This window comes from Chaetura pelagica, unplaced genomic scaffold (assembly GCF_000747805.2).
Source record: "Chaetura pelagica isolate M959 unplaced genomic scaffold, ChaPel_1.0 scaffold227, whole genome shotgun sequence".
NCBI lineage: Eukaryota > Metazoa > Chordata > Aves > Apodiformes > Apodidae > Chaetura > Chaetura pelagica.
Window position 1 is genome coordinate 144,587 of NW_009953796.1, and position 10,250 is coordinate 154,836.

The window sequence follows — 10,250 nt, forward strand, 5'->3', positions numbered from 1 at the left end:
AAGTTTGCTGGATGATCATGCAGGTCTTATTGCAGCTCTGTCTGTGGTTTTTTGTTGGTTTTGTGGTGTTATTTTTTTTTAAGTAGCCCAGCTTCAGTTTCAAGTAGCCTCAGAGGTGGGTTTCTCTCCCTTCCCCACCTGCTCTGGCCTCCACCTCTCTGTGCTGGCCAGGTGGCTACTCAGTGGCCATCTGCTCGATGTGGTCGCTGAGGAGCTTGTATTGCTCTGCAGAGGAGAGAAAAAAGGGGTGGTGGGAGGGTGCTGAAGCATCCCCAACAGGCAGGTGGGCTCCATCCCACTGGGACCCCGGGCAGGGGGTGTGCACATCCCCTGGGCTCATCCCTACCTTCATCCAGATTGCCAATGGTCGCCTGCTTCTTCAGGAAGTCACTGCAGAGCTTCTTGTTCAGGCCAAACGCCAGCATGTTGTGAATGAAGGTGCTGAGGAAGGACAAGAGATGTTCTTGGTGAGGGAAGAGCCAGGCTGCCCTTTCTTCATCCCCCCCCCTCCTCTTCCTCTCCACAGCCCCTTGTGCCAGGCACTGGGATGATGTGGGAGATCCTGCCACGCCTGGATTTGCAATGTAAGGGGCAGGAGCATCAAGCACCCTTGGTGAGACCCTGGCCCAGGCTGCCCAGGGAAGCTGTGGCTGCCCCATCCCTGGCAGTGTTGAAGAGCAGGTTGGATGGGGCTTGGAGCAACCTGGGCTGGTGGGAGGTGTCCCTGCCCATGCAGGGGATTAGCACTAGATAATCTTTAAGGTTCCTTCCAACCCAAACCAGCCTGAGATTCTGTGATCCTCTGTACCAGAAGGGATGTCCCCAGCAGGGGAGCATCTGTCAGGTGTCCCACCACAGCCTACGAGGACAGAGCAGGCTGCCAGAGGGATGGTCCCTGTGCCCTGCTCACCCCAGCTGCCCGAAGGTGATGTTCTCGTTGAAGCGCAGGCTGTCGTCACGCTCCTCCTGTGTCATGTGGCACCACTTCTCCCTGCAAGACACAAGCCCCATCTGGCACCATCACCACCCTGGGGCCCCCAACCTGTGTCCCCACCCCTCCCTGGGCTGAGGACTGGAGGGGACAGGGAGCTTCTCCAGCCACCAGCAGTGCTGGGTGAGCTCCCATAGCTGCACCAACCCGCAGAGCTCTCACCCTGGGGCAAAGCAAGAGACACCCCAAGAAAACATCTTCTTCACCCTTGGCTTTCTCCCAAAGGCCTTAGGAAATAGCACCAGCCTCTGAGATGGCATCTCTCACCTTCTCACGTCACTTGGGTGAGGAGGACAAGTGAGGAAGCAGGAGGTGGCAGCTCTTGGGGGTGCCCATTCCAGCAGGGCTCTGCTGAAGCCCCCCCAAAATTGGGGAGGTGGGGGAAGGGCACCAGGAGGGTCCCAGGCACCTCTCCCTCACCTGCAGCAGGGCTCTGACTCCCCGAGCACCAAGCAAGATGCTTCCCAAAAATACCACCCCCAGTCCAACAGCGTGGGGAGCTGCCATCCCCATGGCCTGAATTCCCCAACCTGGGAATGCTCCAGCCCCCTGGCAAAGGCACCCACAGCATTGCCTCAGGGGAAAGGGGGGGGTGTTGAAGCTCTAGGTGTTCACAACCAACACGAGGAGGTGGCAGGAGTCCCCATCCAGGTGTCTCACTTGGGAATAAAGTGTCAGGGAAGTGTCACTGCAATGCAACGCTCAGGTGGTGGCAGAGGGAGCTCAGTGCATGCACACCAAGGGCATCTACAGCTCTGGGGCAAGGCCAGCCCCTTCCCGAGAACTCAGGTGAGGTTACAGCCAAGGAGAAGAGGAGGAAAAGCAGGAAAAAGCAGGGATAGGTAGAAGAAAAAGAGTTCTATGGAAGGGAAGGAAGAGGAGACCACCAGGAGCGGAGCGCACGCTTGCAGCTTGCCAAGCAGGATGGAAGGAGCTGTGCTGGGGGGAGATGGTGGCTGGGAAGGAGGGGGTCTCGAGGTAAATCCAGGGAGGGCAGCTCAGCCCCAGTGCAGATTCGTGTTGCTGAAACTGGGACAGGATGTGGGCTCAGTCTGGTTGAGCTCACAAAGGGGACCCTCTCCCCACGCAACTCAGCCCAGAGTTGAGAAAGCTGCTGAGCTGGGACTTCAGACTCAGGGATTGAGCTGCTGGTATTTATAGGGCCCTGGAAACTTATACAATATATTTAAAGGGATATTTAGAAGAAAAAAAAAAAGGAAAAAAAGAAAAAAAAGGTGTTATTTCTCCCAGATAAAGCTTACGATGGCAAATAAAAACCATGTCCAAATCTGGAGGCTGAAATCAAATTAAGGGGCCTTGAAATCTGGGAAGCAAAACTTCACAGATCTCACTGGCCCACTTACAGAAGAACACGTTTGTAAGTGTTATTTTTTTCCTGCTTTTTTATGGTTTTTGAGAGAGGAAGGAGAAAAAAAGAGTTATCAAAGTGCCCAAGAAAAATTCACTGTGCTTCTGGCTTGTTAGTTGGGAATAACATGCCTGGAAAGGGGGGAAGTCCACATGTGGCTCCACTCAAACCCTTTGATCCTTCTACTAGCACGATGGGGCAGGCACAGGGGGCTGTGCTAACACCTCGCCTGTATTTCAGGGTGTCCAAGAAAGCCTCAGCATGGCCAGGAGCTGCAGAGAACCACGTCAGTGGGACTGGCTTGGATCACTCAGCATCACCTTCCACCTCAGCCGTTTCACCCTGCACAGTTATCCTGAGCAATGCTCTGCTGGAGCACAATTGAACTCCTCCATTTGCTGCTGCGTGCCTAAACCACACAGAAGATTTACTGCCAAGCTTCAGAGAGCCCTCATCCTCCTGCTCATGCCATCACTTCGAGTGATTTGCTCCAAGATGGGACTATCCCATGCTCCAGCAAGAAAGCAATGACTCTCCCCTGGCTCCCTGCTCAGAGCCTGGATGGACGTGGCTGCTTTTGAGCTTTGCAGCCCTGAGGACACACTCACCACGGTGACATGCAGCCCCTGTTGGCATTCTGGTTTTTATCTAGAGGTGCAGCACAAGAGTGCATTAAAAAAAAGATGAAGAACTAGAGAGAAGGGCCAGGTTCTCCAGCTGGCACAGGATCCTCACAGCAGAAGCCGGGAGCAAGCAGGAAGGACGGGAGAGGGGGATGATTTCTCAACTAAGAAACCCAGTTCATGTCCAAATCCTGCCCAGGGAACTGTTCCTGGCACAAGCCCTTGGCTTCCCCAGCAGATGGGCACTTTATTCGCACAGTAAAATATCTCAGCTTGAAACCACTCAGGTAGCTTTTTAAAAAGCCACATCAGAGAGGAGCCAATCGAGCCCTTTGAGAGGATGATGCCCATGAAATCTCTGCCCGTTCCTCCCCGGTGGAAAAGGGCCCTTCAGAGCCCCCCTGAAATGCACTGTCCCCCCTCCCCAGGGCAGGATTTTGGTCCTGAAGTGAGCATTGACCTCTGGACACTGATGCACCGAGCACAGGGACAGACACACCTCTTCTCCTCTTCCTCCCCAGCGTTCCCTCTGGAGCGGCAGCAGAAACGGGGCCGACAAAAGTGGCGCGTGAAAGATCATGCAGGACAGAGGGATGGAGGGGAAAGGAGAGAAGAAGAGATGGTAGAAGGTCGTTAGAGGCAGAAGAGGAAAGAGAGAGAAAAAGAGGAATTTAGTTCAGGTTCCTTCCCCCCATCCCCTGGCCCACCCACCCAACAGGAGATAAAACTTCCCTGATTACGCCCTGGCTGTTCCACAGGGATGGGCATGGTCATGGGCAAACCCACCACCATGGACCCTGCAGACACCTGCCATGGGCAAACACCATCCTTGGTGCTTCAAACCCAGCCCACAAGACACCAGCCCTCACCAACCAGCTCCTCCTGCCAGGGATTTTAATCCTCAGTCCAGCAAGCCACACCCCAGTTCTCCTGGTGGCTTCCAGTGTCCTCTCCAAAGGACTAAGGAGGGGTCACCATCACCTTCCAACCCCCCTGAGATGCTGGGAGTACTCCAGGCTGCAGATCCCAAAGCTCATTCATTAGTCAGGCTTGTTTCTGCAGAGGAGGCAGACTCAGCCATCGGATTAATTGAGAAAGGCACCAGGAGCAGAGAGCAGCTGCTGGTGGCTTATGTCCTTGTGAGACATTTGCTGCTGCTAATTTGGGGCTTAATCAAAGCAAATGCAGCTCTGCTTCCATTACTGGTCGATAGGTTCTTTCAGTGACTTGCTTGGGGAAAAAAAAGAAGCAATAAAGGAGAGAGCAGAGATGGATGGGTGCACAGAGCCTGGCAGAGCAGCCCGTGGTGGGAGCCAGGGCTGCAGCAGCTCAGCTGCAGCTTTGAGAGGGTTGGCTGCTTCCAGAAGTGCTGTCACTGCTCAGAAAAGGGGCTGCTTGAGTGCTCTGAGCTCAATAACCCTCACCCCCAGAGCTCAAAGCCTCAAAGCTCACCCCAGAGGAGTGGACTTGTGGCTGAGAGAGGAGTGAATTGCTCCAGCCCTTGCCACGGGTTCATGGTGGAGCAAGAGATGGGCATGAGCCTGGTGAGCATCTCACCCACCCTTGCACCTTCCCTTTGCAGGGTTTATCCTGATCCTTGTCCTCAGCTCAGTCTCCAGGCTGCACTGGCAGCAATTCCACAGCCCTCATTGGGACAACCAGGACCTAGGACATCCCCCTCCCCATCCTCTGCAGCTCCCCACAGGGCTGCACCAAACATCTTTTCCCAGATCTACTTGCAAATTAAACACCAACAGCCTGAATCCTGGCTGGGTCTTCTGAACACACCTCCAGGGCTTTTTGTTCTTGCAAAAACGATGTAAAATGAGCAGGAAAACTTACCTGCCCCCTCATCTCCAAGAGGATGCAGATCTCACCTGCCCACCCCACAGCCCAGTGGCCCCCAGCAGCTTTCTGGGGTGGAAAGCAGAGTGTTTCCCCATGGTCTGGAAAGCTTAGAGTCACTGGGAGCAACAGTGGGGGGCTGGAGGGGCCACAGCATCCCCTTCTCCCACGGGGACATGTCCTACCTGGTGGTGGGGGACCTCTTCCTGCGCTCGCAGTGCACGGCGTCGAAGAAGGCAGCGTTCCAGAACCTCAGGTTGTGCCTGCAGCGAGGGAGACCTTGGAGCCAGCCACCCCCCAGCTCCCCCAGCCTGTCCCCAAGTCCTCCCAGGGCCAAGCTCAGCCCCTTCCCAGGGGCCAGGAGATGATGCAGCTCTGCTAGATCAGGTCTGGTTTTGGGGCAGCTCCTCAGGGGGCTGCAGACACACTCTTGCTACCACGAGGGACGTGTAAAAGCCTCTTCTAGGGGCAGCAGCAGCTACAAGCACTCGTGAACCTCTGGGGGATGTGTGGGCAAGGAGACAGATACCTTCCCCCAGGAGACAAATGCTGGGCAGGACCCAGCTCACCCCGGGCAGGCTTTACCAGATCGGCTGCTGCTTGAGGTGCATGTACAGGTAGATCTTCTCTCCTTTCTTCTCCTCCTCTGGGCTCTGCACAGAAACTGTGGGGACATAGTTACATAGAATCATGGAATGGTTTGAGTTGGAAGGGACCTTAAAGACCATCCAGTTCCAACCCCCCTGCATGGGCAGGGACACCTCCCACCAGCCCAGGTTGCTCCAAGCCCCATCCAACCTGCCCTTCAACACTGCCAGGGATGGGGCAGCCACAGCTTCTCTGGGCAGCCTGGGCCAGGGTCTCACCACCCTCACAGGGAAGAATTTCTTCCTCATATCTCATCTGAATCTCTCCTCTTTCAGTTTGAAACTATCCCCCTCCATCCTATCATTCCATGCCCTTGTAAAAAGTCCCTCCCCAGCTTTTCTGTAGATCCCTGAGGTCTTCATGACTCCCACCTTCCCACCCATGCTCAGACTGCCAGCTTGGTATCCCAGCAGCCATGATGGCAAGGTCTGCAAACCAAATAGTCATCCCCAACACATCTTCAGCAGCATGGAGAGGACTTCTGGCTTCCCTTGGAGGGCAGATATTAGCTCTGATCAAGCCATGGGTGTCCCAAGAGGATGCTCATGGGACTGGACTGCTGGTTTGGTAGCACACACAGCTACCAGGGAAATTGTTGGAACACAAATGCCCAGAGGTGATGGATGCCTAAACCTCTGCAGCCTGTGCCACTGAAGACAAGATGCTACAAGATGTCCTTGTGGGACATAAAAATGATGATGGCTCCAAAGCAACATGAAGTTGTCTTTGGAGCACTTCTCTAGGAGCTAAGAGGAGACAGCATTGGTCTTTCCCACCCTTCTGCCCACCCCACAGCTCTGGCAATACCAGGCATCTCATACCACTTCCCCAGGGATGCCCTGACCATGCCTACTTCACCAGTATTGGCTCCACTCACCCATCTTCTTCAGCCTCTCCTTTGGTTTGTCCTCACCTTCGCTGCAGCACAGAAGGCAGTGTCAGCTCCCGAGAAGCCTGTCCCCCTGACAGCCCACCCAGCACAACCCTCTTCCCCTTGGCAAGGGGAGCACCTTCCTTGGGAAGACCCCCCTGGATCCCACGCCACTGCCCCCAGGACCAGAGAGCTGGCCAAGAGTCTGTGACATCCATCCCAGTCAGACCCAGCACAGAGATGATGCAGAAGACCACAAAGCAGCAGCACCATCTCCTAGAACCACGTAGCTCCATGGCTAAGGGACACAGGACCCAGAGGTGCCCCAGGACCAAAACATGAAGCATGGCACCAGGATAGAGACTGTCTAGGATAACCCCTGCCTCATGGTGGCCCTACACCCAGGAGGTTGGTCACCTTAGGACTGCAAGGCTCAGCCCACCCTGCCCACCCCATGGAGTGGTACCCACTCGCTCTTTTTGGTGGTTGGACCCTTCAGTTTGGTCTCCAGGCCCCCGAAGAAGCCCTTGACGTTCTCCGTTCTGGCCGACGTGTTTTTCAGCAGCCTCTCTGCAATGTCCTTCTTCTCTGCCAACCAGCTGTTTGCTGACTTCAGGTAGGAGTCAATGCTGCCCATGGGCTTCTCCTTGGCCTCCAAGGGCAGAGCGTGGGTCTTGCCTGCAGGGAACATGCCAGATCAGTTGGCTCTGTGGTTCTAGGCACTGCCAGTGCCTGGGGGACCTGCTCCCAGCTACAATGGAGACCAGGAGCCAGACAGAAATGGCCCAGATCCCATCCCTGTTCTTGTAGGTCTTCATCCTCCCCCAGTCTGGGATAGAAAGTCCAGCTCCCCATGGAGGAGTGACCACCACACACCAAGCAATGACACAAGGGGCTTCTGGGCTGGGGGTTTTGCACCCCATCCCAGGGTTGGGGAACACCTGGGGATCACCACATACGAATATCCCTGGCTAGAAGCAATGGCAAACCAGCACCACCATGAACTGCCACCTCAGCAAGGGTCTGAAGCAGGTTTGCACAGCTTCTGGGCCATGGAGACTCTCTTCCTCTCCATATTGGAGTCAGCCAGAAGGAGCCAAGCTTGGCCACCCATCCATCCCCCTTCCCATGCACAGAGCCCACGTCACCGCCCATCTCCAGCACAAGCAAAGCCTGAAGGTGCTGGTGCCTCTTACCCATGTAGTAGTAGGTGAAACACATGGTCATGAGGTTCTTGGCAGGGCTGAAGTCATCCATCTGGTGGCACCTGACACACAGGGGGGAGGATTTGCTGAAGACACCCACCCACCCAAGCAGCCTCGTGGCTGCTGCCCCTCCTCGAGCCGTGGCTCTGATCTCAGGGGCTTTTTCTGAGGCCCCAGATTCCAACCCCCCTTGACTTACTCAAAGAGCACGAGGGCGAAGGACTGCATCAGGCGGTAGAAGGTCTGCTCCGACACACACCGGGAGTTGCAGCGCTGGTGGCACAAAGCCCAGGGGTTAGCCCAGCTCTGGGGAGCCCAAGGGCAACCTCAGCACCACCCCCACCCAGGACCCCCCACGACAGGGGTCAGGTCTCCCTCTTGGAGGGAGCGGTTTGTCTCTCCGGGTTGTTTTTTCAGGAGGTTTGGTGGGGTTTGGTTCTCAACAAGAGAGATGGTTCCTTCTCTCCCACGGAGCAACACGCACAGATCTAACTGCCTGGAGAAGCATTTATTCACTTCTGTATCTCCCTGGACTGAAGTTCCTCCCTTTCCCTGAGTTCCTGCCGCCCAAAAATACCGCTCTGGGGTATTGTTAAATTCCCCCTGCCTGAGCCTCCTGCTCCCCAGCCTGGGCACAGGGTCCCAGCTCCTTCCTTCCCCCTTACCTGGGCGCTCACGTATCGGGCAAACCACTCCCTGCCCTTCCCGTTCTCGCCGCTGCAGAGCTCTCCAAACCTGGCCTTCTCTTCTTGGTCCAAATCCTCTCTGAGATGGGGAAAAAGGGGGAAAAAAAAACCCAAAGCAAAACAAAGAGAAATCAGCCTTAAAGTTGAGGATGTGACCAGCATCCCCTGCCCAGCCAGCACTGCCCAGGTCTCCCACCCCCCCCTCTCTGCTGTGGTGCCAGGAGCAAGGCCAAGGAAAAGGGGAAAGGGAGCATCCATTTTGCCATCCCTGGGCTTAAGCTGCTTTTTTTGATCCTCCCAAAAAAGGGAGGGAGAAAGGGAGAGCCAAGGACAGCCCGAGCAGAAACTGAGCTCCAGAGACAGGCTCTTTGCCCTGGAGCAAAACCCAACCCCTGTTGCTGATCCTCATGCTTGGTTTGCTCCATCCTGCTTGACACGCTGGGCTGCAGCCTCATGGAGCCCACAGCCCTGGGAGCTGGGGGGGATGTGGGGCTGGATGGAGGGGCCCTGCCAGGGGCTGCCCCTGGGGCAAGTGCAAGCCACTGGCATCAGGAGGAGCATCAGCAGAGATGCTCCATGGGGACAGGAGCTGGAGACCTCTGGCACAGCAAGAGCCCAGGCATGGTGAGACCTCCCCCCTGCATGGTGAGCCCTTGGACTGGGGGAGAGGGGAGAAAGGAGAGGGGAGAAAGGAGAGGGGAGAAAGGAGAGGGGAGAAAGGAGAGGGGAGAAAGGAGAGGGGAGAAAGGAGAGGGGAGAAAGGAGAGGGGAGAAAGGAGAGGGGAGAAAGGAGAGGGGAGGGAAGCTGGGGCTGAAAGATGTGCCCAAAAGGAGGGAAGCTGGGGCTGAAAGATGTGCCCAAAAGAGGGGTGCAAGTCAGAGCCCACAGCCCTTAGCTCTGCTGCTGTGTCACGGCTGGGAGCACCGAGCTACACGCGCCAAGCCTGGGGAAGGACACAAAATGATGCTCCCGAGTGGGAAAGCAGCCAGACCCCATCCCACGGGATGCCCCCTGGCAGCTGCCTCGCCGGCCCCTTCCACTCACCCCCCGCTGAAGATCTTCTCCACGTAGCTCCGGATGAACTCCCGGCGCTCACCCAGCCCCTCGTCCCGGGCCGACTCGGTGCTCTGGCCAGAGGAGAAGGACTCGTTGGAGGAGGAGCGCCGGTAGCCCCCCCAGTGCCCGGGGGAGCCCCCCATGTCATTCTCGCTGTCTGCTGACTCGGTGGCATCGCTCTCCTCCCCGGCCACGTCCCCCGTGTCCCCCAGGTGCCCGTTGCCGCTGGGGACAGCGGGGGGAGGGGGCTCTGAGGGGATGCAGGCATCGAAGTCGATGAGGTTTCCTACGGGCACATCCAGGGGGGCCTCCATGGCTCTGCCAGGGAGTGTGGTGGTGTTGGGGGGACTCAATCCTTGTCCTTTTGTCCCTCACTGGGGTGTCAGGGCCATTGCCAGCAGGATGCCTGGGAGGACGGGCTGGCTAAGGCAGGCAGGTCCTTCTTGGTTAGGTTACCAGGTTATCGCGGAACATCTGAAAGACAGGAGGAGGACACGAGTGAGGAGAGGACCCTAGGGAACCACCACCATGGATCCTGGGGAAAGAGACCAGAGGTCACCACCTACAATGTCCCCAGGATGTCCAACAGCAGCAGGAAGGGACAGGACAGGGAAACTGGGCAGAGCTGGCTGATCCCTCTCAGCCCTGTGAATTAGCAACCCCAGACAGTGCTCCTGTGCTTCCTGCACCATCCAAGGGGTCTTTTCATCCTTTAGCCCCAAAAGGAAACAATTGGACCCCAGCTCCATGTGCCACAGTTGGGATGTGACATAGAGGCATAGAATCATGGAATGGTTTGGGTTGGAAGGGACCTTAAAGATCATCTAGATCCAAACCCCCTGTATTGGCAGGGACATCTCACAGCCTGCTGGGCAAAACTGGGCCAGTGTGAGCCAGCAGCTGGCAAGCACACTGGTGTTCTTCCAGGGAACTCCCAGAGAAGCATCCCTCTCTG

At 56.4% G+C, this 10,250-nt stretch overlaps 1 protein-coding gene across 2 annotated transcripts; it reads right to left on the bottom strand.

Annotated features, from left to right (window-relative positions):
* Window positions 1-175: 175 nt before the first annotated feature.
* Window positions 176-9,609, bottom strand: KIAA0513 (KIAA0513 ortholog). 2 transcript variants are annotated; one of them, XM_010001088.1, is made up of 12 exons: window positions 9,284-9,609; window positions 8,218-8,317; window positions 7,752-7,825; window positions 7,544-7,614; window positions 6,818-7,025; window positions 6,354-6,394; window positions 5,414-5,492; window positions 5,014-5,091; window positions 3,483-3,512; window positions 911-991; window positions 347-441; window positions 176-225 (listed from the first exon to the last, which is right to left on the bottom strand). In XM_010001088.1, the coding sequence occupies exons 1-12, from the start codon at window positions 9,607-9,609 to the stop codon at window positions 176-178; spliced, it is 1,233 nt and encodes a 410-aa protein (XP_009999390.1). The 2 variants fall into 2 exon arrangements, with proteins under 2 accessions (XP_009999390.1, XP_009999391.1); XM_010001089.1 differs by lacking the exon at window positions 3,483-3,512.
* Window positions 9,610-10,250: the final 641 nt, after the last annotated feature.

Coding starts and splice junctions, on each gene's coding strand:
- KIAA0513 (XM_010001088.1), bottom strand. CDS start 9,609: ATGGAGGCCCCCCTGGATGTGCCCGTAGGAAACCTCATCGACTTCGAT. Junction 7,026..7,543: donor TTTCACCTACTACTACATGG/GTAAGAGGCACC, acceptor TGTTCCCTGCAG/GCAAGACCCACGCTCTGCCC. Junction 6,395..6,817: donor CCAACCACCAAAAAGAGCGA/GTGGGTACCACT, acceptor TCTGTGCTGCAG/CGAAGGTGAGGACAAACCAA.